Source organism: Centroberyx gerrardi, chromosome 1 (assembly GCF_048128805.1).
Source record: "Centroberyx gerrardi isolate f3 chromosome 1, fCenGer3.hap1.cur.20231027, whole genome shotgun sequence".
Classification (NCBI taxonomy): Eukaryota; Metazoa; Chordata; class Actinopteri; order Beryciformes; family Berycidae; genus Centroberyx; species Centroberyx gerrardi.
The window spans coordinates 36,058,110-36,085,797 of record NC_135997.1 but is presented as its reverse complement, the minus strand read 5'-3'; the positions used below and the strand labels follow the sequence as shown (position 1 = coordinate 36,085,797).

At 41.0% G+C, this 27,688-nt stretch overlaps 3 protein-coding genes across 9 annotated transcripts in view; 2 read left to right on the top strand and 1 right to left on the bottom strand.

Annotated features, from left to right (window-relative positions):
• Positions 1-1,745: 1,745 nt before the first annotated feature.
• mtfmt (mitochondrial methionyl-tRNA formyltransferase) lies at positions 1,746-7,388 on the top strand. Its single transcript, XM_071907517.2, has 9 exons — positions 1,746-2,076; positions 3,316-3,513; positions 3,888-4,010; positions 4,095-4,197; positions 4,292-4,367; positions 4,469-4,560; positions 4,644-4,722; positions 5,548-5,621; positions 6,682-7,388. Exons 1-9 carry the CDS (start codon positions 1,835-1,837, stop codon positions 6,892-6,894), a joined length of 1,200 nt encoding a protein of 399 aa, XP_071763618.2. The 5' UTR covers positions 1,746-1,834; the 3' UTR covers positions 6,895-7,388.
• On the bottom strand, positions 7,019-12,435 carry LOC139918197 (uncharacterized). The gene is made up of 12 exons (XM_071907503.2): positions 11,921-12,435; positions 11,744-11,832; positions 11,530-11,648; positions 11,333-11,435; positions 9,763-9,860; positions 8,874-9,023; positions 8,582-8,749; positions 8,410-8,479; positions 8,071-8,149; positions 7,731-7,884; positions 7,492-7,596; positions 7,019-7,274 (listed from the first exon to the last, which is right to left on the bottom strand). Exons 1-12 carry the CDS (start codon positions 12,025-12,027, stop codon positions 7,242-7,244), a joined length of 1,275 nt encoding a protein of 424 aa, XP_071763604.2. The 5' UTR covers positions 12,028-12,435; the 3' UTR covers positions 7,019-7,241.
• Positions 12,436-12,773: 338 nt separating this feature from the next.
• The window catches only part of celf1 (cugbp, Elav-like family member 1), a 54,034-nt gene continuing 39,119 nt past the window's right edge, over positions 12,774-27,688 (top strand). For all 7 annotated transcript variants that reach the window (XM_078289354.1, XM_078289289.1, XM_071907566.2 and 4 more), the window contains exons 1-2: positions 12,774-12,920; positions 25,739-25,786. The gene's annotated coding sequence lies outside the window, so the exon portion shown is untranslated. The remainder of the gene's footprint in view (positions 12,921-25,738; positions 25,787-27,688) is intronic.

Here is a 27,688-nt window from a genome sequence, read left to right as displayed (position 1 = left end):
TAGCTCCGTTTCTCTCTGTAGCTCCCTATCGCGCGAAACTCTAAGCCCCGCCCACTGTTTAGCGGTCCAATCAAATGCGAAGGATTTGATTTAAATCCCTCTTGTAACTGTACACCGCTCAAATATTCCGTTTCACTGGGAAATAGGTCACAGTACAGAAGCTAAAGACCTCTAACTTCCGTTTCAGTGGGACTTTAATGCAAACAGGTTCAATAGACATTTCTTTATAATTTTAAATACACTCTTTCTATATATTTTAATGTTTTCTTTGAATAACACTGACAACATACTGTATGATGATAATATGAGCCAACAGGCTGCATGACACAATATTTTCCAAATGATTTAACTGAAAAATTTGACTGAATGAATTGGAAAAATCAAAGATGAATCATAAATTGGATCCTAAATGAATAATCAATTATATACACTATAGAAATACACTGGGGTCCTCCATATTATATATAGCCTAATGTTTTTCCATTCAAATCAGTGATATACAGATGACATTTAGCCTACTATTTATCATTCCTACTTTTAAGATTTACCTAGTTTCTCCATAGGATATATTAAATAAAGTGATATTCTTCATACTATCCTAAGTAGGATACAATTAACATAAAGGTTACAATTTCCATTCTTGGGGAATGATTTAATGTGCACACACAGGGCTTTAGTTTTAGCTGGTGTCAGTGACCTCTGTCTACAGTGTCCCATACATTTGAGAAGAGTAAGACTGCTAAAAGTGTGTCTGCTTTATTGACATACTCACAAAAAAGGTGGAAGAAAAAAGGTAAGATCTGCTTTTAAGTATTGAAAACCACAGAAAACGGTTCAATCAATTCACCCACATAACTAATCATGTAATGGCAAAGAAAATGACAGATTATGGATATCTGGCTAAGTCTCATGAAAAACATTTTGTGTGAAGATGAGAGCCGTCAGTTATCGTTATCCTCTAAGGTTAGTAGTAGTTACCTAGCTATAACTAGCCAGGACTATCAGCACATATATTCATGTCTATAGTCAAGCTCTCCCATCATTGACAGCCAGATACTCACCAACTACCATCTAGTGCAGACCTGTCTCCAGGATACTTTCATTTTAAATGATTGGTCTCCTTACTTTAATAATGACAGACATATATATACATACCTTTTGGATTTTTAATTTCCTATTCAATTTCCGCCTATAATTCATGTGTGTTTAAGTGTATAAATTTCAAAGATGGACAAAGGTATTGATGAAATCTTTGATTTATTGTATGCAATAACTGTCTGTGAACATCCAGTCTAAATGTGGTGACATTCTGATCATTATTTCCAGAGATACATGTGATAAGGCAGACGCTGTCCCTTTAGGAGAAGCCTAAATTTTCACTATTTTTGGTTTTGGGGAGGATGCAAACATCAACCAAATAAACAAATTTTGCAGTAAAATATTTTTATACAACCATCCATTTCAAAAACTAGACATATTAAAGTTATGAAAAAACATGGTTGTGCTTTGTTCTACCTCGGGTAGGGGTATCTCAAAAACTAAAGCCTTTTTTGGAGATTTGTTCCTCTACTAATAGGAAGCACTACAGAAAATCCCCTTTGTCTGTTGGTGACAGTAATGCTTCGCATTTGGCTGCAATCTGCCAATAATATAGAAGAAGAAGAAGAAGAAGTAGAAGAAGAAGAAAAAGAAGAAGAAGGAAGTACTTGTGCGTCCGAACCGGAAGTATACTGTGTCATGATGAACATGGCAGCGCCCACAAGTATTAATAATCATAACGATAATACGATAACGTTGCCGTGATCTTGAGGTGGGCTACAATCCCTTCGAATGGATGGGTGGACCAACAGCTGCTCTGAATATGTGGAATAATGTGAAGGCAAGACGAGCTGCCCTGGAAATGTTACAAGGCGTTCGCAACTGTTGTATACAGAGGCTATGGAGTACGAGAAGTCAAAGCCAGCAGCAGAGGCTCTGTAGACATTACTCAACAACATCAGGACCACCATGGAGGCTTCTGTTTTTTGGCTCAGATGATTTTGCTGTGGAATCCTTAAAACTCCTAGCATCCAGCAGGTAGGCTATTTTGGTGGAAGACGATTATGGCAGTAACAGGCGAACCACTTCTAATGATAATAACAGTTAACTTTTTATTCAAATAAGGGTTTGCTTGGATTGGATATATGCCGAATGGAAGAGCGGATCCTAACGATTCAGAAAAGGTCTTGGGTCATGTCTTACGATATATGTAATTTTGCCGATAAGCAAAGCAACGTTAAATTGGGTAGCATTTGGTGTGACGATTCCCCCCAATCAAGAGAAAACGGCAAGTATCTAGGTCTAGGCAGGCCTTGAAAGTAACCATTCCATCAGCCAGCCACACATGGCAGCGAATTCACACTTTCACCTGCCTATTAATTGTTTTAGCTGCCAAAGTAGTTTGTGTAAAGGAATTTTAAGGACAAATTAAAGTAAACAAATGCATAATTTATTAGTTTAGAATAATAAATAAATAAACTCTAAATAAACAGTTCTTATTCACTCCAGTTGTTTTGGAGAAGGCTGAAATGAAGCCGTGCCAGCTAGCTCACTGTGTGTTATATTGACATACAAACTTCACCAGTGTTCAACTGACATGAGAGTGAGTGGGGTGGGAGGGGGTAGGTGTAGGCTACATGTAGGCTCTAATTTATGGATGACATTAGAGTCCAGTTCTTCAAGTTTAAGGGAAAATATAAATCATCATCCTCCCATCACAGTTTGGGAAAATACAGAATTTGAAATATATAGTTATATAATTGTTTATATCCAGTGAACACTAAAACAGTATAAAAGAAAAGCAAATCAAAGTGCTTTACATAAGGGTTTATCTGTGATTTCCGATCTTGAAAGTTGTTGAAGGTTAAAACAATAAAAAAGAAGAATAAAAACACTGTAAACCCAATCTGTGCCTTTTGAGTTTTGAAAAACACAGAAACAACCTTTAAGGTTCATTAACGGTAAAATTGGATTGCCCAATGTAAATCCCAAGCTGAATGATCAGAATCACATTTGTCATTTCTGAAAAACCCCAATTTTCAGATTTAATCCAATCTGATTAGGCTACTGTCAAAAGTTTTGAAAAACTGGGCCCAGGTGATAATTGAGACCATGGGAAGCATTTGACTTCATCCTGGTGTTCATGAAACTACTCTTTGTTTAGCAGTTTGTATGGGGGCATTATTGTCTTGGCTATGGGAACATTATGCGGGAACAGTGTTTGCACCATAGGGCAAAATCACTGCAGAATAACTAACTTCCATGTTGTTTTTGTAGGAATTCTACTGAAAGGATTGTGGAGTCACTCGAAGTTGTCACTCTCTCCAGTGACGTCCCAGTGAAGAGGTTTGCTCACCAGAACCAACTTCCAGTTCACACTTGGCCCACTGCAGATCTTGATGGGCGGTTTGATGTTGGAGTGGTCGTGTCTTTTGGTTGTTTACTCCAGGAGAGACTAATCAATAAGTTCCCATAGTGAGTAACTTTCAATTTTTGGACATTGTCTAGCAATGTTTCCTTTAGGACAGTGGTGTCCAATCCTGTGTCATGGAACAGTCTGCAGGTTTTCATTCCAAACAGACACTATAGCAGCTCATTTCACTGATTATCATATCTTCAACCAGAGAGGAGGAACTAACCAGTGAAATGAGCAGCAGTGGTGTTTGGTTGGAATGAAAACCTGCAGAGTCTTGGACCTCCATGGACCATAGTGGAGAACCACTGTCCTACAATATGTGCATGCATAGTGTGCCACTTCATAGACTGGGTTTGTGTAGGTCATGAATGACATTAAGTGTGTGTGTGTGTTTGTGTATGTCTATATGTGTGTGCGCACTCATTCGCTGCAGTGGGATTTTGAATGTCCACCCCAGCCTGCTGCCGAGGTGGCGAGGTCCAGCCCCGGTCTTCCACACTATCCTGCATGGAGACATTGTGACAGGGGTCACCATCATGCAGGTTCACCCCCACAGGTAGCCAGGAGGAAATCCACCCTGTTCTTTCTCTCTTTTTCTTACTATATAAAGGGACTGATAAAATGTGTCTTTACACCCCAGGTTTGATGTGGGTCCCATTCTCAACCAGGAGGTCTATCAGGTTCCTGAGAACTGTACTGCTGATGAGCTTGGAGCTGCTCTGGCCACTAAGGGTGCTCATCTGGTGAGTCCCCTGTGCATTGAACATACCCAGTAGAAGATTAGCACTTGAGTAACAGGATGTAACCCATTAGTTGGATTTTTATTCTTTATCACAGCTGATTGACACACTGAAGACACTTTCTGAAAGAATTGCAAAGAAAAGGGAGCAAAGTCAGACAGGTGCTACTTTAGGTATGTAGGTTTGAACCATGCTACATTCATATACAGACATGCTCATATTAAACTCATAACAAAAGGAATTCTTGCAGCTTATAGGTAATTTTCCCCAACAGCACCCAAAATTAACACTTCTTTGAGCTGGATGGTGTGGGAGGAACAGACTTGTGACCAAATTGATCATCTGTTTCGTGCCATTGGATCCCGGGTAATGACTGATCTTAACTGTTCTCTTTGAATCTCTCTGTCAAATGTTACCGTAAACCATACTACGCTCTTCTCTGCCATCAGATTCCCTTACGAACCATTTGGATGGGCAGGACAATAAAACTTATGGATTTTGTAGGAAAATGCCAGATTTCATTATCAGGTAACAGTTAAAATTACAAATTTATTTGATGCTCTAGACCAGTGGTTCTCAACCTTTTTCATATCAAGGACCCCTAATTTGCTCCACATTAGGGCCACAGACCCCCATTTGATAAGATTTTGTCTCTCAAACCCAAATCTGAGAATATTTTTATTATTAAATATGATTTTGTCCAGAATTCCATGACTATCTGTATTGTAGGTAGAGAGATAACAGTGAAACTATGATCAAAACAGTCATTCTTCTACATTCTCTAAATGTGTTAAGTTCTTGTAAATGAAATAATGGTGAAGTTTAACAATTCATCAATTTGCTGGGGACCCCCTGGAACTCCCTCAAGGACCCCTGGTGGTCCCCGGACCCCACGTTGAGAACCACTGCTCTAGACCAGTGGTTCTCAATCTTGGTCCTCAAGACCCAGAGCCCTGCTGGTTTTCACTGTAGCCATCTAATCAGGACTGATTTACACCTGGGACACCAGGTGAATGCAACTACAGCTAGCTGGAAGGATAGAAAACCAGTACTATGGTTCCTGGGGACCAGGATTGAGAACCACTGCTCTAGACAGAGCACCTCCATAAGAGCCGTGCTCTGTGTGTATGTCAGAGCTGGCAGAGTTTGTGGGTGCGCCTGTAAGGGTGTATGCACAGGATTAGCCCCAATGAGATGCTAGATGGCATTGAGATTTGTTCATGCATGTGTGTATTTGCTGTTGCATTGTGCCAGTCCAATAATGCATAGCCACCGAGCACCTAAAAGGCACTAGCACACTTGTTACCATCATTATGATCTTGAGTTGTAATAGATTGCTCATGTTGATTTCAGGTCGAGGGAGGAAACCAATCCCTGGCTCAATTAGCTATCAGAAAGAGTCAAACACCTTGGCTGTCTGCTGTAAGGTCTGTCTAACTCTGTAAAACATTTCTGAATTATTGTTCAATACTTCCCCTCTCCCATACCAGCACCTCTGTCCCTCTTTACCCCACCACTACTTTACTTGTACCTAAAACATCTTTATAATTAGTTTACTTGCTTTGTTGATGATACATGGATATTCCATGTAACATTTTTTGCATATACCACAAGAATTCATTCTGGATAAGAACATCTGCTACATGCCAAAATGTCAGAGGTACAGTACATTAAAAGGAAAAATACACCCTAAAACACAGTAACACTTTAAAAAATGGCTATTGGGTTAGGGTTATTTCTGGGCCCATTTTGTTGTGGTGGTGTGTTTTTTCTTATTCCTGTGGATAACTGGCCAAATGTAGACAATGCAACATCATGTTGAGATTTCCAGCGCAGCTACAATGGAGTTTGATGGCAGATCATTTTTCAACATCAATGGTAAACATCAGGTTTTGGTGTCAGTCCCTCAGAATCAAAGAGCAAAGTCTTCTTTCTAGCACCACCATTTTGCACCAATGTTAAACAATCAAACAGGAAGAAATCCATCGTAGAAGAAGCAGAGATAACCAATTTCTCCACTAACTGTAGCCTCAACAGACCACAATGCAATGCATCTTCATCGATCTGCTGTTGGTAGTGTGTTGAAATAGAACGCCCTCCTTGATTATTCTTTGGTAATTTTAACAAATGGGCACGACATGCCATGGCACTGTTCTCTCTCCATTCTCACTTTTTTGACTGGAAAAACTACGCTATCACTTATTGCTCTCTCCACCTACTTGTATATAACACAAATAATCCCCATCTCTGAGGGTGGTCAGAAGGCTTTATGGAAAACATAGGAAATTACTAATTGAAGTAGATGAGGAAGGTTGAGGGAAAGTGGTTACACCAAAAAAGTCAATTACAATCACAGAATAACTCTCTGGAATGCATTAAAGATCACAAATTGATGATATCTAACAGTGTAAGCGGATCTGATGGGGATTTTTCCTTCAGACTATGTTAATCTTTTGTGGATCAAAGACATTTTGTTCTGTGTTCCAGGATGGCTGGGTAGGATTCAAGACGGTGGTCCTGAAAAAAAGACTCACAGCAACAGACTTCTATAATGGCTACCTGCACCTGAGTTTGATAAACCAGATGCCCCATCAGACACAGGAAGGCCTGTTTCTAAGTAACAAAGACAGAACTGAAGCACATCAGAAAAAACTTACAATGTACACTCCTTTGATGTGTACCACAGCAGCCATAAAATGATCTAAATGGATGTACTGTAGTTAGACTCTCTTGTCTGTTTTAAGACATCCCTGTGTACATTTATATTTGATAAATCATAAAATACTTGAGATAAATGAATGTGATAATTCACAGAAACATGGAACATCATAACAAACATCAAAAATGCAATTTATTTCCATAAACATTTACACAAAAGTACACCATTTCCAAGATTTGCAAGAGGCACTGGTGGTGCATTACCAATGTACTTCGACTTCGATTTGATTCATCATTACCAATTTCCTTGTATAAATGCATCAGAGTAAAAAGTGTCTGTTGTGGGTGTTGCCTTGCCCGGGAGGTTCTCATTCTTCTTGGCGCCATTGTCAACTGGATGGCTTGACAAGGGGAACATACCACTAGTGGAGAGATATGAGAGTTGGATTGTGCTGATATCCTTGGAGTGATAATGTTACCATACCATTGGCAAACATAACCTTGTCCTTTTGGAAAATAAACGTTGTTGCATTGGAGCTATGAATGTGTAGTGATGTTTTTCATTTTGATTAATTCTGCTCCTGTCAGCGAGCACCTCACCAATACGAATGTGCATTTGCACTTCTTTTTCAAACATACCTCCTCTGTCATCCCTGCTGTCTTCCTTCCTTCTGTGTTAAATGGGGGCTTCAAGTATCCTTTGAAGTGCTGCTTCACCAAGTCGTGGAAAGTTGACAAGCAATCCTGCAAATGCAGAAACAAATACAAGCTATGCATTTTGTTCGTACTTGGTCATCAACAGAAAGGCACCAAACTAAATGGAGACAGTCAAGAGATCCAGCATCAGGATATGTTTAAGAGGTTCTTGGTGATCATACCCGTCCTTCCTCTGAGCAGATGTAGGTGAACCACTTGAGTCCTGCTGCTACATGTGTGATCTCATCTCTGTAGATGACCTCCAGAACATTCACAGAGGCCTGGTCATCCTGCACAGCAAAGCGGGACAGGGTCTGAGGGTGGACGTCCAAACCCCTGGACAACACGCATATACACAGACTAGGTCCAATTCCATATTTGGCATCTACAGATGTTTTTACTTATTTTAGAGGTCAGTCAGAGGTAACTATGAAATAGAGTAAAAGGGAACAAATAATACAATAAACAACTAATAAAGTTCCATTCATGTAACAGTGTATGCAGTAATAAGTTCAACTTTACCTGGCTTCATGAACCATGTGCACAATAGCAAGCCTTGCCAGAAGGTCATGGGAGGTGTCAGTTGCTGACTGCCAGAGTCCTATGTGAGCAACAGTAGGTTACCAACTGAATGCAATCCTTCCATAGAATCCTCTTACCAACCATCATTATGTCAGAGCTACAGGTAAATGCCAAAATGAAGGAAAACCCCTTCGTAAATTAGGAATACAAACTACATAATATATAGAATTAAGACCACTTGTAGAATCTATGCCAAGGTTAAATGAAGCTGCTCTGGCAGCTTGTGATAGACTGCCACCCTATCACTAATGTTTCCTTTATTTTGTCTGTTGTACTTACCATTGTGTACAGGTAACGCACCAAAGAAGCTGCCCAGTTCTGTGATTCTTTTCTCCAACAAGTGATAATGCTGTGGAACAGAGTATATAAATTAGTATGAGCAGAACAGGGAAAACATGTATAATCGCTCACATAGAGTTTATTATGAATTGTCTACAGGTGAAATAAAAACCTTAGCTTCATCTCCAGCCACTTTAACAAAATCGCTGAAGAACTGCCGGGGCAGTGGATCCCCAGTGTGCAGACTGAAGGTTGAGAACCTGGCGATGACATCCCAGGACAAGTCAATAGCCCACTGCTCTATGTTAGCCAAGGAGTGGAGCAGCGCTATCCGGCTAGCCTGTACACATACACAATCAAATCAGCTTCAAAGTGAATTATAATTTTTATTAGTTTGTGGTAACATCAGAGATACAATAATCGTGGCAAGCTGACGCTGCGGTTGAAGCTGTCTTCATGCGTACCTGTGTGCCTCCTTTGCCACGTTTGATTTTGCCAGGTTGAAGCACTGTTAGGTCCTCTTTCCTGCTGGGCTGGTGTGGAGGAATGGCCTGGCCCACCTCTGTTATCTCCCCTGACTTCCACCTCTCCTGAACCTCTAATGTCAAATTAACCTGAAATAGGTAAGGGTTACAGCTGGCTAGTAGATGCAGGTGTACCAAAAAGGATTCCATTTTCCATCATCATATTTGAAGCAATATTCCACTTAGTCTTAACATGGGGGTTACTTGGCACTTGACCACCATGAAAACCAGAATATAAACAACTCACCAAGATCAGATGCAGCTGGGACGAGTTTGTAGCGTTCAGATTTTTACTTCCCATTCATTTGATTGAGGCTACGAAAATAGCCCTTAATGTTTTTGAACATATTCAACAACATATCCCGCTTTTAAGACAACAAAGCAGTCCTGGGTCCATTGTCATTTTGCATTTCTAGATCCGGTCTCCCAAACAGAATCTATCTCTCCTAAATGGTATCTCTCTGCTATGTTCTCTTTTATCCATAAAAATGCTATTCGGCAAAATGATGTTCTAAAACGTCGGACCCACAGTCAATTGAAAATCACAGTAGCGGGATATATTGTTGAATATGTTCACAGACGTGCTAAATGTAAGTTTTGAGACTATTTTCGTGGCCTTATTCAAATGAATGGGAAGTAAAAATCCAAAGGCTACAAACTTGTCCCCGCTGCATCCGATCTTGGTGAGTAGTTTATATTATAGTTTTCATTGCGTCAAGTGCCAAACAACCCCCATGTTAAAACTAAGTGGAATATTGCTGACAGATATGACCTGTCAGTTTGAGCACTTGAGTGTAGCATCTAAATTAAGGAGCTCTGGACCACTTGCCTTATCTTTTGGATCCGGAGTACAGAGGATCTTCGTAGCCCAAAAGCATAGCGTGTTTTCAGAAGGGGAAAGCTTGACGACATCTGTAGATGGTTTACCTCAAACACAAAGCATCACACATCCACTGAATAACAAAAACTTGCTAGACCCAGAATTTTGTTAAATGATGGTGCCCTCAATTATATCAAGTCTTATTCCAGGGTTCCCAGCATGGACCCAGTGGCATGTCCATGACCATCCATCCGCTACAATGAATGAGATCTTTCTTGGCCTATAAATGTAAAAACCTTCTTGGCATGCTTATTGTGGTTTTTCAGCTTATAAAAATTCCAAACTAATAAATAGTCTGGTTTCCACTACAGCGTGAACACGGACTAGCTAGGGCTGATTCGTTACACAGCCACCAAAGCAAAAAATGTATAGCTTTTTTTTTAACTCTAGTTACCTAGAGACATGACTTATTAGCAGGGATATGGTTGCAAATTAAAAAACAGTTTTCAATCCTGCGTACTAAAAGCTTTCTTTTTTTTTTGCTATACGCTTTAATTTGATTGTAAACTCTAGTAAAGCCTATTAGCTCTGCTGTGGAAGAATGGTCAATGAAGGTGAAAAAACTTGTTAACGACCATCAAATGCAATGAATTTGGGGAAAACAAGCTGCAAAATGTACTAGAATAGATTCATGTCAAGTAATGCATCTATAAACTTTGCTGATATTCTGTGACTTAGCCGACACCTCTCTAAATTCCAATACTATATTCTAGAAAGTAGAGGAGTTGTGGAAACTCTGTACTACTAGAAAGTGATTGGCTGCAGCCTGCCTTCTCTCCAAGAACTGTACGCCTCCAGGGCCAGGAAGCGGGCAGAGAAGATCATGGCTGACCCTTCTCACCCTAGTCATCTCATCTTTGAGAGACTCCCCTCTGGCAAGAGACTGCGGTCAATCAAGACCAGAACCTCACGGCACCACAACAGTCTCTTCCCCATGGCAGTGGAGTCTTTCACTGACTCTGGACTGAATCTCTGAGCACAATTCCATACAAATTGTACATCTGTAAATACATAGTTGTATCCATCATATTTGTATTCCCTGTATAGTGCCACTATTTATTCATATTTGGTACTTTGGTCAGACAATAAATGCAAATTACTACTGAGCCCTTGTAAAAAGCCCAACTTATTGCATATACTGTATATATTTTCAGGAATCTCTTATTTCTTTTCTTCTTTGTCTGACATTTGATATTTAAATTAAATTTGTAAAGCTTAATTGCTGCTTGCTTGTCTGTCTAAATGCCTGTATATTGCACTGCACCAACCTCACCAAGTCAAATTCTTAGTATGTGAAAATGTACCTGGCGAAAATAAATCTGATTCTGATTCTACTATTATTGCAGAACTACACAAGGCTTACATTGGAATGATGGTGGGTGGCCATACTCTTTATTTTGCATTGATGTCTACAGAGCTGATCGGTTCCGCCTGTCTTGGACACAGAAGTCCAGGGCATACAAACAAATATTAAAAAAACGACTAGGAGGAAAAGACATCACCCCTGCCTGTGCCTTACCTGGGGATGTTGTATTTGTCACAGAAACAGGGGTCAAGGACAGTTCATTTTGTGTGTTGACATACACTTCACCCTGGACAACTCTGACCTCGTAGACATGGTTCTGAAAATGGTGAAAAACAACATAAAACAACAATCACAGATATAATTGCTTACTTGCATGTGAATGCTCCTGATTATCCCTGTTTGTAATCTACCTTAAGTCCCGTGGAGGAGGTGCCTGTCTCCAGACAGAAATCAAAGTGATGCCATGGACAGACAAGTGCCATCTTTCCATTTCCTAGATCTTCAATGTCTCCCAGCTCCAGAGGGCCACCTGCACATTGACAGAATATGGACTGTGATCAGATCGTTGTATGGCATCTTCACCGCAGCTACAACAAGCCTACACACTGAAGAATTAGAAAACACCTTCATGGGGACAGGAGGAATCCATTGCCCAGTATCTATCATCCTCAGTGTGTACGAGGACAATATGCTCTCCATCGTCGGAGAACAGCCTGGAACAAAACAGGTGAACAAACAGGTTGAAAATACAGCAAAGGTAGAGTCGTGACGTTACCCTTATGGCAAACTAATGTTATTTACTTTGTGCATGGCAAGCCAAACTCCGATGTCTTCCCTATACACTGCCAATTTCCATCCGTAACAACTTGTCGCAATGCAGCCACCAAATCCTCTTCAAAGTAATCCATTTAACTACAAAATAATTTAAATACAGTAGGTGTGTGTACGTTGGGACAACTAGCCCCAATATCGCTCCAATGTTCAGCCAACTTCTTGGCATGCACGCCTGCCTCTTGTGGTCCGGAGTTTGTATTGCGACTAACAACGCTGATATTGGTGGCTGGAAGGAGAAACAACAATAAGGTACATTAATTAGGTAACTTAAAAGTCAGCCATGTCCAAAACCTTTGCGTCTGCCTCTGTCTGAATGCAAAAGCACGCTGCAGAGAGCCTCGGTTTCGAACAGCCCAGGGCTAGATAACGAAACAAAAAGCTGTAAAAGGTGTTGTATCTGTAGACCTCTATCGAGGAAAATATGTTTATAACTTCTGCGTCTCTATCTGTGAATGGATATGATATATACTGCCAAGACCCTCTAGCCTTTCTTGCGTGCTATTTCGGTGGTATGCAGTGACATAGGAAATGACTACAGCAGGTTCCTTTTTGCGGACCGTACCACTTTGCACTTTCGGAAACTGTCACTTGCACACACACTGCCTTCAGTAAGCGCTCGAAATAGCAGAAAAATTGCCTGTGACAGAAACTATTTCCGTTGAAACATGAAATTCTAAATATAACATTTTGAATCTGAGTTGAGTCAAATAATACCTTGAATGTTGATTCCCTACCAGTCTCGCCCCTGTGCGCTAGTCGAATGGTAGCAGACCAGGAGAGTCTGCCATTTTACACGGAGACTGCTTGCTAAATACTAGTCTCCTGAAGTGGCTAACCAATGCTTGCTTACTACTACAGTAGTCAACGTCTTTTCTAAAGCACAGCAGACATCTTCAAAGCAAACATTAAAACCGACATTTTTAACACAAGACGAATTCACAGTGGCGTAAAAGTTAAGACGGCACAGGTAAGTTGGTCGATATAAGTTGGCTAACGTTATCATAGCTAATATAAGCCAACTACGGTGCGTTAGCTTTATGGCTAGTTAAGTGGTTGATTTGCTAATGTAGCTAGCAATGCTGGCTGTGTCTGTCAAGCAATGATCAAAATGTAGACTATACTTTTAATGGATGCATGACAACTTAGCCTTTGATATTGGCATACATTGGCAAAACAACGTGCGTCATGATGGAGTTGTGTAGCTAACATTAGCTAATGTTAACAACGAAACGTTGAAACGTTAACAACGCCTGGAGATGTCATAGTGCTCTACATTTAGCCAGGCAGCCAGAGACTCATTCTGTAAGTGCCAAATGCAGACACTTATGTGCTCATCTTGTGTCGGCTAGTAAATTAGCTAGGTAACATTAGCTACCAATCTGTTGTCAACAACAGGTTAATTAAATGGGGGTTAACTCTGCTGTGAGGGGAAACGTTTAAATGCTTTCGTAATGCGCGCAACCCCAACGTTATTCAGTGCAACAGAAGTCACACCATGTTTGGTAAATAAACATTGTGACTTATTGACAATGCCACGTGAGCTATGTTGTTAATTAGCTCCATACAGCAGCTATGTCAGCCAAGTATCCTGAAATTGCTCCTCTTCAGCTGTGTCTTTCTTGTAAATGGGGGCGTGGCAGTGACGCTGTTGCTTAGGCCGTGATTTCATGCAATAGGAATTGTTAGTCTAAAAGGGGCAAGTGGAGATAAAGGTCTTGTGAGATGAGAGATGAAAGCTTAATGATCCCCAAGGGGAAATTGGGTCATGTCTGATCAGATGATTGATCATGGCTAGTTAATAATTATTGTTAAAGCAGTGCTTCCCAAAGGATTCCCAAAGAGGGGTGGGGGGGCTTAGATCTGAGAGGGTTTCCAAAGTGTTCTAAAGTTCGGATGGGGCTTCTGTTGGTGGTGGTGGGTGGGGGAGCAAATTGTGGAATGATTTGTTTCCACAATTCATTTTTTGATCATTTTTTCACACAGAGTTGGATTGAGTAAAATGCTGCTGGTTTCTGCTTCTCCACATGACAGACATGATTTGATGTGACATAAAATCATGGGGGGGGGGGTGCAGTTTGAAAATGTGAATCTCCAAATAGAGACTTCCGAACATGCCGCCCAACTCTGCAGCGATTGGCCAGATCTAATGAGTAGGGATTAGGGATGCAGATTTTCAGAAATTTCCTTAATCGATCATCGGTCACGTTAATGACCAATTAATCGATTAATCATTATGTAAAAAACAGCTTTTGACATAGAAAATAGAAAATACAAAATGCGTGTTTTTACACCTGTGTTTAGGCCTACTCAACAAGTTACTCAACCAAGCATAATTCAAAAGAGTCGGGACCCCTGACAACAGATGTCAGTGTTTCCCACAGGCTGAAAATGTACTTTCTTTAGGGTTAATTATTTTAAATTGTCTTTACATTGTGTCCAACGGAACCCAACTGGCGGAATATGCAATGAAGTCTCTGCACTGCACTCATGTTAACTTTCTGAGTGTTGAGCAGCGTTAGAATTGTCCGATTGAAAAGTATCAAGTTACTCTTTAACGTTTTCAGAACGGGAGACGGACTGTCAGGTTGAGTACAGAGCTACTGCATCGCCAAATGACGGACATGACGTGATGCGCACATTAGACGCATTACAGAGCGATTTAGATCAATTTCTATACATTGATTAACTGTTTATGTTGTGCCGGCCGTGCCGATATTGTGGCGCTGCCACAGTTTATGTATTGGAAACAATGGCACGACAATCCACTGGTTTATTTAAGAATAAGAGCGTATCTACTGGATGAGTGGATGAGTCCAGTGCGCAGTTTGGTGACAGTCAGTCCATCCTGAAACACACGCTCTGGGGGAACAGCTGTCCCGGGTCGGGAGGCACAAATAGTGTCGCGCCAACTTCGCCAGCCGGGGGAATGCATTCTCTTTCATTGTGCTTGTAGAGGTGCTGTATTTCAACTTTGTATTACAATGTTTACAATGAACACTGTTGTCTTTTCCGGTGTAATGCTTCCGCCCGCTTGCTTGGCTTTCTTCTTCCTCTGTATAGGCGGTGAGTTAAATTGCGCCCTTGTGGCGGTAAGTCATTTCCGAAAAAAATGAGAAATAGCACATAACGTACATTATCGATTAGCCTAATATATGCTTGATCGATCAAATTGATGGTTAATCGATCGTCGATTAATCATTAACATCCCTAGTAGGGATCGGTATCATTTTGATTTTATCCGATACAGGTGCTAAAACGATACTTTTAAAGCTGTACTGGTGTGGAAACAGTGCCTGAACCAGTACCTTCTTTAATATAAAGCGCAAACAACGACATTAAAGAACGCCTTTTTTATTGCAAAGTAGGGCTACACGATTCTGGATAAAATGAGAATCTTGATTTTCTTGCTTAGAATTGAGTTCATGATTCTTAGGCAAAACAATTTTTAATATACATTTTTACTGTACTCTTTTGCCTGATACAGACAGAAACACCAAAAACTATGCTAATGACTGTAATGGGACTGTCACATCAACTTTGTAATCCAGCCATCTACGCTTCGTCAGATGGCCACTTGATCTAAATCGATCTCTAATGCGCCTGATGTCACATCAAATCATGTCTGTCAAGTGGAGAAGCACAGACCAGCAGCATTTTACTCAATCCAACTCGGTGTGAAAAAATGTGAAACTAATCATTCCACAATTTGCTCCAAACGTGCAGTCTCTGTTAACAGCAGTGTTTTCTCTAGGATTTTTTTTTAGCAGCGGGGAGAAAGGGTTTTGTTTAAGGGTGCTCCGATCAGGATTTTTGGGGCCGATCACCGATCGCTGGAAGCAGTATCGGCCGATACCGATCACGGGGTCTATTTGAAGCCTTCTATTCATCGTGTAGCATTATTTATTTATTTAACTATTCTTAACAACATTGTATATTAAGTATTCAGTGATGTAAATAGGTGCGCGTCCTGCGTCTCTGACGCGTTAAAATCCGAAAGGACGCAGTAAACTCACTATCGACGCGTCCAGGGGACGCACCCTATTTTTTCCTAGAAAATAGTCTCAATCATCGCGGGAGAGACTTAATGCCCTTGCTGGGCCTGCATCCAATGCTACTTTCACCGTACAGATTTCATTTCAACAAGGCTACAAATTGGTAAATAAACTCACGTGGATGCTGTATTCACTCATGTCGATGATGACCCGACGATGCTTTACTGTCCAGGGGACGCGCTGTGTTGAAAAAAGAAATTCCACCGGCCGCGATTTTCTCACCGCATATATCTCGCACATATCTGCTGTTCAGTCTCAATGAGTGAAAGGAAAACCTTTTAAAATGCCACCAAAGAAAAAGATCAAACATATTGCTGGCCAACAAACTGTTGCAGGTAGGGATGTACCCGAATCCGAATACGTTATTCGGGAAAGCACAGATAGGCTAATGCGATGGAAACAGATATTTCTTCTACCCGAAGTTGCTCGTTATTATTCGGGGAAAAAAAGCCATGACTGACATGTCTGTGCGTCAGCCCCTATGTTTCTTCAAATCGATTCATATCATTGTGGATGGCCACAAGATAAAAATGCCCATTCTGTTTGCAACATAGGACTTTGATTTCACTAACTAGTCGTTTCATTTACTACACATTAGAGGTCTGCAACCCGACCCGAACCCGACGGGACCCGAGACTGTAACGCGCTTGGTTGTGTCTTTCTACATTAGCTTTGTGCTTGTTAGCTTTAGGGAAGTAGGCTAACGTTACTCCTGGATAGCATGACAGAGCGAGACGACGTCAGTATTGGGTAGACTGGGAGTAGTTGGTAGTAACCTACTCAACCTGTTGCTGTAACTCAGTCCCAGTAAAAAACAAGGAGCGCCACCCAGTGACTTAATCTGTTACTGCAACCAAACAATGTTCCAAAAGCATAGTAGGCATATTTGCGACTGTTACAACTGTATGTCTGCCTCGGTCGGGCTCGGTTGTTTTTTTTTCATGCGTGGAAAAAAGCACAATGTTTTATGCTCCTCGCTTTCTCCTGAAGCTCTGTGTCACACAGGCTGCTGGGCTCGCTCTCTCTCTCTCTCTCAATTCAATTCAAAGGGGCTTTATTGGCATGGGAAACATACGTTTACATTGCCAAAGCAAGTGTGAAATAAAACAAAAACTGTACGTACAATTAAAGATATACTAGAATAAAGAAATGTGTAACCAGAGCTGTGTAACATTGCAATCAAATATCTAAATAGGAGTAGGTAAAATTAACTTAAAAATACAAACAGAAAAATTGTGCTTTTGCTGTTAAAAAAAAAATATATTATTGGGGACCCACTCAATTTTCCTGGGACCCACTCAAATTACCACCTGTGGGTCCCAGGGTCTCACTACATTGAAAACCTATTTACATCACTGAGTATTAAAATTAAGAGATGAGAAAGTATCATGAATTGACAACTGTTTATTGGCAGGCAACGTGCAACATATTCCCCTCTCTCTCTTAGAGACACAACTTAAACCATAGCAGCCTACGCATGGTTATTGGGAGCAGCTTAGAGCTTAACAAATATAGCTTTCCTGTGGAATAAAATAAATACATTTTTATAAAATAAAAATTAGAATAAAAGCTAAATGTGCACAACACACCAAGTTAGAACAATAAATTATATATAGGCCTACTGAAGTAACAAAAATCAATTCCAATAGACGGAAAACACAGGGCCTTTATCAATTTACTCCAACTTTAGAAACTATAAAAACTGCAACATAACAAAATATTTTTCAATATTAATCTGGACTGAGGGAGCAAACATTCAGAGTCAGAGTTAAAAAGTAAATATTAACATTTTCCATCCACTCAGTGGATACTGACTAGCACCTACAGTAGCCTATATACAGCTAATCTGCTAGTCTCGGAAACCCAGCTGTATTCCAAATAACGTTCATAACCCTTAGTTCTTCTTTTTGGGAAATTCAGCCGGTCGACTTCTTGGCATGGAAAAAAAAAAATCCCTCACGCCCGCGTGTGCAATGGGAGGCAAACAGAAGGGTCCGGAGAGAGTGAGCGAGAGACAGAGAGTGAGCGAGACAGAGCGAGAGAGCGCGACACACACACACACACACACACACACACACACACACACACACACACACAGAGGGAGAGCGCGAGAGACAGAGAGAGAGAGCGAGAGACAGACTGCACAAAGAGACTACTTCTGTTTGGATCTCTTCCCAACTCGTCTCTCCCTAACATTTTTGCAAATTTATTGTCTTTTTCAGACACCTGGTAGAACTGCCAGACCGGTGAAGCCATTTTAGCGGCACAAATTGTCTCGCGTGTTTTGCCTCATCTGATCGGCCTTTATAGAGACCACCGATCAAACTATTTAGAACGAATAACGGCCGATAACGATCGGTGGCCGATCGATCGGAGCACCCTTAGTTTTGTTGTACCTGGGTGGTGCGAGCACGTAGTACGCCGGCGGTCGGAGTGAATATCAATAGGTAATTAAAAAATATGAAATAAAGTGACACTTGACTGCAAAACAAACTTTAGAACATACTCCACTCTCCTCACTTTCTGCCCTCTCTCCTGCTTCACTCTGCTCTCCTGCTTCGCTCGCCTCCACTACTCCTGCCTGTCTACGTGTCTAATAAGGTTACATTTGAGAATGAGTAATGTTAGATAATTCTCTCACATCACAAATATTTGATCACGCAACCAGTAAGAACATTAAAATATTGTAGTAGCCACCACTAACGTTACATATTTTAGAACCAGGAGGCATTTCTTTCCCTTCAAAACTTCGGGGCATAGCTAAGAACCTTGAGCCCCTCCCTAGCTAAAGTAACGTTACCTGACTATCTTCCTCATCGACACCAGGCATCTTTCTCTTCTTGGAGAAATATTTTAACAAACTAATCTGAAAATGGAATCAGGAATATTTTAATACAATTATTTTACCAACATTTATGGCTGCGTTCACACACAACGTTTTTTCCCCAACTGCCAGCGCCCTTTTCTCATCAAAAGTAATGGGAAGCAGCCGCAAGGCGCACAAAAGGCGGCCGCTCCCGAAAAGCGCTGCAGCGGCGTTTTTCGTCAGAGCGGAGCGCTTTCAAAAGTTGAGAAATGTTCAACTTTTCAGAAAAGCGCCGGGTGACGCGAACCACTTTTTCCCAGCCGACCAATCACGATGACAGAGACGCTGGCCGTTTCCCATAGCAACAACAGATATGGAGAAAGTGAAAGTGCCGGTGGAGAAATTGGACGTTGTAATAAGTGAATTTCCGTTACTGCAACAGCGATCATAAAGGCAGTATGGATTATACTGGACATGTATTGGAAAAATCTGGTAAGCCTTTGCTTGTTGCACAACACTGCTTTGTCTGCTAGAAGTGCTAACCAGCTGGTTAGTGAGCCACTTTTTATTTCTCCTCACAAAAAGCGCTCCAGGCAGCACTTTTTCCACATCAAAAAACGCTATGAGTGAACGCAGCCTTAATCTACCTTTCGCTCTCTTCTTTCTCTTCTTTCTCTCTCTCCCTCTCACCTCGGCCAGATGTCGCCACGTGTTGCCACTTCCTGTATCCGTCGTTTCAAATTAAAAGCCCTCTGCAGAGTCGTGTAATTGCGACTTCATGACATTTCATAAAATTCTGAAGCAGCGGCGGCAATAATTTTGCAGCGGCGGGCCGCCACTGCAAAATGTATATAACGGAAACTCTGAACAGGATGCAAACTAGTGATGTGCGGGTCAATCCGAAACCCGCGGGTTCCGCGGGTTCCGCAGGTTTATCCGCGGGTGGGGTGGTTTAGGGACAACTGAAGATAATATTGAGAACGGGTCGGGCGGGTGTGGGTCAAATGGGCTACACACACAGTACACACACAATGTAATTATTGACTAAATTCCAATGAAATTTAATTAACGGTATAAACTTCTCCAATCTCCAACTGGTTTATCCCGCCATCCATACATTACATTCCATTCTGTGCACAGTGCAGTGTTATATAAATACAAAACACTATTAACAAATATGTATAAATATTTGACATTTAATAAATGTTATTCATACTGGTTATTTCCTAATATTCAATACCATATAGGCTAACAGGTAGGCTATAGGAAATGTGAGGTAAGTGACAAGGCGGGTCACGTACCCTCATGTCAGTCGAAACACCGGTAAAGTTAAGTCCATATGTAACACACAGCAAGTTTGTTAGCGCAGCTCCGTGGCAGCCTTCTTCAAAACAACAAGCTGCTGGATACCATTTCTCTAGAGTTCCAAAAACGGCAAATGAAAAGGCCATACAATTTCTCCAAACAGCTCAATCCAAGTCTTCTGAAGGCAAATTATTGCATGGTGAGTCCAAAAGTCTAATATTTACGTCATTATCTCCTAGATTTGCCGCACTTGTTCTGCACCTCATTCACGAAAATAGCAAGCAGGTGCTGCCTTCAAGTGCCGTCAGAAATATTGTAATTACAGGTAGTGCACGCTTGAACGACTAAATAAAGTGGTAAATAGTCAGTGGCAAATATTTTGTTTTCGTTCTGTGATGTTGACCTCCAATTACTTATTTTTCACTTCCTCCTGTATTTTGTTCACTAAGGCATTATACCAAGTGCGCCTTAGCTGTTTTGAAAAGTAATTCTGAGACAGGAGTAATTCTACACAGCAATGTCTATAGTAGTAATAAAAGTAAAGTTGAGTAATAAAACAAAGTTAACTCCCCTACATCTGCATGTAATCTTTTACTCCTGAAAATGTATACAGTAGGAATCGATAACGGAATCGCTAAAGAATCGGATCGATAAGAAGAATCGAAAATGGCACCGGAATCGATAAAATCCTAATGATACCCAGCCTTCCTGAGGAACCTTGTGGTGCTCAGGGGGATTTCTTTTAAGGGGAGACTTCTCAGGAAAATACTGTATACCGTTTGCACATTGACTTGTTATGCACTTTATGCTCAAAAGAAAAAAATATACTTTATTATTAAATAAAATGTTGCACCTTATTTCTGCTTTCAAAGCTTTTTTATGTACTTTTAATAACAAATGTACACATATAGGCCACTGCCGTTTATAGCAAAAATGTGTTGCAAAATGTTGCGCCACCAAATGTTGGGATTGCGCCACCAGTTCTTTTTGACGTTTGCTTACTCAAGTGCATTTGGCGATGTAATATTTTATATAATAAAGTAGGCTAATGGGTACGCTTCCGTTTCCCCCTGTATACATTGTATTTTAGAAATAAATACACAGACACTGCTTTTATTACAAAGATGGATTTTTGAAGTATCGTGTTTTTTTACTCTATGTAGGCTACATTAGGTTATTAGATTTGCTGTGGATGCAGACTTCAGCTGTAATGCTGATGCGGTCTATTGGCGTTTTTGCTTGGCTGGTGAAAGTATTCAATGACTTTAGTGTTGATTATAAATAGCCTGCATAGGAACTAGGCTTATTTACCCATATCAGTGGTGTATGATTTCTGCTTGTGTATTTTGAGGCTTTGTTCTTGATTTCACGCTTTTGAAAACGCAACTAAAACAGAACCAGTGTAGACACAAAGACAGGACTCGTGTGCTGGCTGATGTGACGCGTCCAGTGTAGAGCGGGGTTAGTCAGACACCAGCTGTACTTTTTATTGCATTCAGAAAGTTTGCTAAAGCAAGGCAACAGACTTGAACAGCAGGGTGTCATCAAGGCACACACTAACCTATATCTTGTCTTTAAAGCTCTCTTCAAGTTATTTTTCCCATGGTTCGGCCGAGGGCATCACGAGGCAAATTCAGGTCAGGCAGGCAGTCAGTCAGTCAGTCAGTCAGTCAGGTAACGCTTAGTGAGATGTCGCTTCGTGAGATGGCCTCTAGAGGGCGTCTTTGACTAAGAGATGGCCTCTCGCCTATAGGCTAAATGCCACATTCAGTCTCATACATTGAGCACGTTTACATGGATTGCAATATTCCGATATTAACCCGATTAAGACAATACTCTGAATAAGACACTGCCATGTAAACAGCATTTTCTGATTACCTTAACCCGAATAAGGTCATAGTTGGAGTAAGCAGTAGTCGAATTAAGACGTGTGGAGTATTCCGATCTTAGTCGCATTATTGAAGTGCATTGTAGACATGTAAACACCTTAATCGCACTATGACGTCCTATCTGAGTTTTCGCAGCATTTTGCGACACGTACGGCAATCCAACTGCTTGACGACGCTCTAGCTTCCAGCGAGTGTTGCGAAGTCCCAACATTTTGTCCCTACCACGGTAGCAACATGACAGAAAGGGTTTCAGGTTAAATTCTGGAGGGAAACTCCGACGTAGGACATAGGGACGTAATGGGGCGTGTGTCTTCAGTCATTAATCGGACTATGCTCTGTAGCATGTAAACGGGAATATGAATGGAATATTCTATAAGCAACTCATGTAAACACCTTAATCGAAATATTGTCTTATTTAGAATAAGGTCAATAGTCGGATTACTGCAGTCCATGTAAACGTAGTCATTGATAATGCCATATGCATATTGGATCTCACACGGACCACACTCTTCGCCGTCAATTTACAGATATCTACATCTTCTTCTGTCCTGCAAACCTTAACGGTAGGTCACGTTATTACCTGTGGTATGTGACGTTGGTGGAATAGGTAATTTAACCGATAAACGTGTTGCGCTAGCCGAGCATTGCTCCTGTCATCTGCATCGGGCTTCCGGGGCTTTAGCTGGGAATGTTTTTTTGACTAGCCCCGAGTCTCTTGACAAAGGAAAAAAATCTAGGCTATATCAAGGGGGTCATTGGGCTGGAACGCACTGGTACGCCGTTCCGGGAGTGAATTTGACAATGTAACGCGCGGTCCGGTTCTGAAAAAATTTGGGCTGAAACGATTAGTCGACCTAATCGACTACAGCGATTACGAAAATACGTCGACGTGGATTTTTATCATCGACGCATCGCATATCTGTACATTTTCAGGCTGTATCAGGGCTTCATACAGTCAATGATGCAGTGCGCAAAGGCAGCGCTAGGTGGCAGCAGTGCTTAAAATGTCCAGCTGATCGACATGCAGTAGACAGGCAAAGAAGACGTTTCCCTAATGGAAGATGGCTGAAAATACCATGGAAAATACCACCGGACCTGCAGGACGTTCAAAGAAATTTACCGCGAGACCGCGAGTTTCAAAAGTCCGGGAATTTTTCAGCTCTAAAGCCAACGATACAGCAGAGTAAAACCCCTGTAGAGTAGAATGGAGAACAGCACCACACCAACATTTAAAACCAAAGTATCCCGGAGCCACTTCTGAAACTGATAGTAGTTGGTGAGTAACGTTGTTTATGCTACCTGGCTGTCAGTGATGAATAACGTGACTACAGACCTGATATGTGCTGAAGCTCTAGCTGGTTATGGTTAGGTAACTACTGACCTGAGAGGATAAATATAACTGACAGCTCTCATCTCCAAACAAAACTTTTTCATCAAACTTAAAAGCCATAAATCCACAGTCTGCTATTTTCTTTGCCACTAAATTAATGTTTATGTGAAGAGTAGGCTATTTTATAATTTTGAATTTAAAAAAAGCGCTCAAATAACAGTTACTGTAATGTTAAAGAACAAGCCCACAGTTAAAGTAGTAAATTCATCTGGTCTCTCACCTCTACTTGTACACATCCATGGCATTTTTACAGGCATGAAATTACTGAATAAAATTCATCAATACATTTCTGTATTATCAACACCTAAAACAATATTATTCTATCATAACATACAGCGGTGTATAGATGATTTTCTCTTTGAAGTCTTGACAGAAAGCATCCTCCACCTGCTCCTCAACGACTTGAGAGCTCAATAAAGCTTTCAATGTTGAGCCGCTTGATCCAGTTTTATTTTGTTATGACTAATGTAACTAAGAAAATAATTGTTAGATCAATCGAAATTAAAGCTGCAAGCAGCGATGATCGGGCCCTCGCACTTTGCGCACGTCAGGGTGTGCCACAGCCGTGGCGTCGTTACTGGACACCGACCGGTCGACGCGGCTCTGAATTTTCATTATAACACGTCATTTCCTTTTGCCAGTAGGTGGCGCTATGACTATGATTCAAAATTGGCCTGTAGATGTCTTCAGGCCGGGACTCTCATCAAACATGTGAAGTTTGGGGCAGATTTGACCATGTACAGTCGAGTTACAAGCCACTTCCTGTTTTGCCAGTAGGTGGCGCTATGACTATGATTCAAAATTGGCCTGTAGCTGTCTTCAGGCCGGGACTGTCATCAATCATGTGAAGTTTGGGGCAGATTTGATCTCGTACAGCCGAGTTACAAACCACTTCCTGTGTTGCCAGTAGGTGGCGCTATGACCATAACTGAATATTGGCCTTTAGATGGGTTCAGGCCGAGACACTTAGCAAACATGTGAAGTTTGGGGCAGATTTGACCATGTACAGTGGAGTTACAAACCACTTCCTGTTTTGTGGCGAAGCATGGAAATTCGACGCCTCGCCACGCCCACGCCGTTGTACGAAAACTCAAGCTTTTACCAACTTGTCATCGTCAAGGTCTTTTATATCCGCTGAGCAAGTTTGAGGTGGATCCGATTAACCTCCTAGGAGGAGTTCGTTAAAGTATGACCCCTGTAAATGGCCAAAAATGCCACAATAAATTCAAAATGGCTGACTTCCTGTTGGGTTTAGGTCATGGCACCTATTGAGTTTTTTTTAAGTCTGGACATGATACATGTGTCTAGTTGAAATTTTGTAGGGGGCGCTATTGAGCCATTTTGCCACACCCATGCGCGAGACCCATAAAATATGTAATTTTTCAGCACTTCGACGCGTGTGCAAAGTTTCGCAACTATGCGAGCACCTTTAGCCCCTCAAAAATGCGATTAATTCGGCCCAAGAAAAATAATAATAATTCCTTGCATTTCAATAGGGCCTCGCACCAGTTGGTGCTCGGGCCCTAAAAATTGTCGACAGATTAATTGATTTATCGAAAAAATAGTCGACAGATTCATCGATTACCAAATAATCGTTAGTTGCAGCCCTAGAAAAAATAAATACAGAGCAGTACCGGTGGTTGTACCCGTTTTTAGGAGCTTAAACTATTGGCTTGGTTCATTTTATGACCAAAATTTTCCGGCTGGGCGGTGTTTGGACCTTCAGGCCACAGTGCTTAAAAACGGAAAACTCCACTCAACCAGGATGCCGGGCCACATTAAACAAATGCACAATCAAATGACAAGCACAGACAGTTTAATCTGAGCCGCGGAGCTGACAGGTTGGGTTGTGAAAATTAAAGAAGAAACTAGACATTCTTTCCAATTTTCAACCCAATGTGAGTGATAAAACAATGTGTTCAAGTGAATTTAACTTGTTTCTGTGAAGTAGCTCCGTTATGAGCAAAGCTAGGCTCCTGTATTTCTGCCTCTCCCACCATGTTGACATCGCGCCGTGGGCCTGTACGGGATCTGTACTTGTTTATTAAAGCAATTACACTAACTAGGTTGGTCTCCAGAATGATTTTCTTCTGTCTGTTTGGCTATTTATGACACGGCAGTGGTAGATATCACTTCTGAGGTTAAAATTTAACAGGACATGAGCTGATGCTGTTCTGCAGCTCTGCATGATTTTTAAGGTGTGTGCTCCACAGTATTGATACAGAAGTTCTTCCTGATTGCTCTTATTTTTGCAGGTAGCAGAACTAGCAAAACTAAGATTAAGGGATTAGTTAAATGTCATTTTCATACATTTTCATCCTACTATTTGTGTTTTCCTAACAGAGTGAAGAAGGACGGAGGTAGTTTCAATTGTGACAAACGGAACAAAGGGTAAGATGGCTAGCATGGCCCCAAACAACAAGCTATTTGCACACCATGCAAAGTCTCACTCATTTCCTTTTACCACTTCTTTCTCCTCATCTTCCTCTCTCTAACACACACTGTAATGACAATGTTGGTAGTGAAGTCCCAGTGACAGTCTTCCTCTTTTGCTCTAAATTGAGCTTCTAGTCTCTTGTCTATTCCCCTGGTGGTACATCCACATGTACCATCCACTTACTTCTTGTGAAGGAAATTGTGCTAGCATCCCAGAAAACTAGCCTACTCCAGAATCCCAGTAGCTTAGCTACAGTCATAGAGTTGTAGATGGTCTTTGACTGCTATAACAACTTGATCGCTTTTCATTTAGAACATGATGATTACACCACGTTTGCCTTTTCCGTAGTCAATGGAAACAAAGTCTGGTGAAAACATTTTAAATTAAGGATGGGAGAGTTTAACTGACTAGTCATTTAAACGTGTCGTGCTAGTCAATGTCAAAATACACTAGTTGTTAAAACTAACTAGGACTAACTAACTGGCTCATCATTGTGAGATATAAAACTATGATTTTGTGTTTAAAAGATACATAAATATAATGTTCATTGAAAAGTTATGGTTTATATTCATCATAAACATGATAAAAATATTTTTTTTTATTTGATATATGTTACATAAAGTCGTCTTTACACAGAGCATCTAACCCGGACAAAAGCCAGGGCGGACCCGGCGTCAATTTGTATGTAAATATGTCAAGCTGGAGAACAGGTTAAAATAACCTGGTTCTGATCCAGCCCACCATCAAGGAGAAAAGCTGGAGTATGTCTTATGTGGAAATGAAAGCCGGAGAATATCAGGAACAAATACGATGGTAAACATCTCAGTGTTTCCCATACATAGGCTCATATATGGCACACCGCCATAACATTGGCGGCCAATTATATATTGGTCAATTGATTTGATTTGATTGATCTAAATTTATCTCTAATGGTGCGCCTAATGTGTACATCACATCATGTCTGTCATTTGGCAGTGCAGACCAGTAGACCAGTAGCATTGTACTCAATCCGACAGACCCTCTTGTTGTGAAAATTAAAGTGAAACTTAAAATTCCACAATTTGCTCCAAACTCTACTGTGTTAGTAACAGTATTTGCAAAGAGTAACTTGATACTAGAGGTGCACTGATACTATCTGTAGTATCGGTATCGGCTCCGATCCGGCCCCAAAGTACCCATACTCGGATCGGAAGATGAAGTTGTTCCGATACCGATACTTAATGACATGCGTAATGAACAATAGGCCTATTGTCGGCGGGATAGAAAAATCAACAATCCTCATAAAACATCTGAAGGCTCATCACCATAAGGAGCACAAAGAGTTCACCACAGCTAAACAACAAGCTAGTGAGACTTAACTTAAGCACCAGCCAAGCAACGCAGCAAGCCGGGAAAACCCCACTGAAAGCGGCAGGAAAACAATGAAATCTACCTTGCTAAATGTGGTGGAATGGCAGTTTGCTACGGTGGAGACAGAGCCGCTGATCCAAGGTGTGTGTAGGCCTATAATATCTGCTAGTATTTCATCTATGGGCTGTTTGTTTTATTAGCCTATAACGGTAAACATTTGTGTCATGGGGGCATATTTATTTATTTACAATTTACAATTTCCCATTTGGCAGACGCTTTTATCCAAAGCGACATACATATGAGATTGTAATACAACACAAGCAAGGATCTAGTCAGGAGAGAACAACGAGAGTAAGTGCCATAAAGCTAAGTTCTGGTCCGACAGGACATAGGTGCTACGAGGCAGTGCTACGAGGCAATGCATAGAGTGCATAGAGGCAGATAAAGAAATTTTTCTTTTTTCTTTTTTTTTTTTTAGATTACACAGTCCATTAGGTGAGAAGGTG

Coding starts and splice junctions, on each gene's coding strand:
- mtfmt (XM_071907517.2), top strand. CDS start 1,835: ATGGGTGGACCAACAGCTGCTCTGAATATGTGGAATAATGTGAAGGCA. Junction 4,011..4,094: donor ATGCAGGTTCACCCCCACAG/GTAGCCAGGAGG, acceptor TTTACACCCCAG/GTTTGATGTGGGTCCCATTC. Junction 4,198..4,291: donor CCACTAAGGGTGCTCATCTG/GTGAGTCCCCTG, acceptor TCTTTATCACAG/CTGATTGACACACTGAAGAC.
- LOC139918197 (XM_071907503.2), bottom strand. CDS start 12,027: ATGGATTACTTTGAAGAGGATTTGGTGGCTGCATTGCGACAAGTTGTT. Junction 9,024..9,762: donor CTCCGGATCCAAAAGATAAG/GCAAGTGGTCCA, acceptor TACCTATTTCAG/GTTAATTTGACATTAGAGGT. Junction 8,480..8,581: donor TGGCTGGAGATGAAGCTAAG/GTTTTTATTTCA, acceptor TCTGTTCCACAG/CATTATCACTTGTTGGAGAA.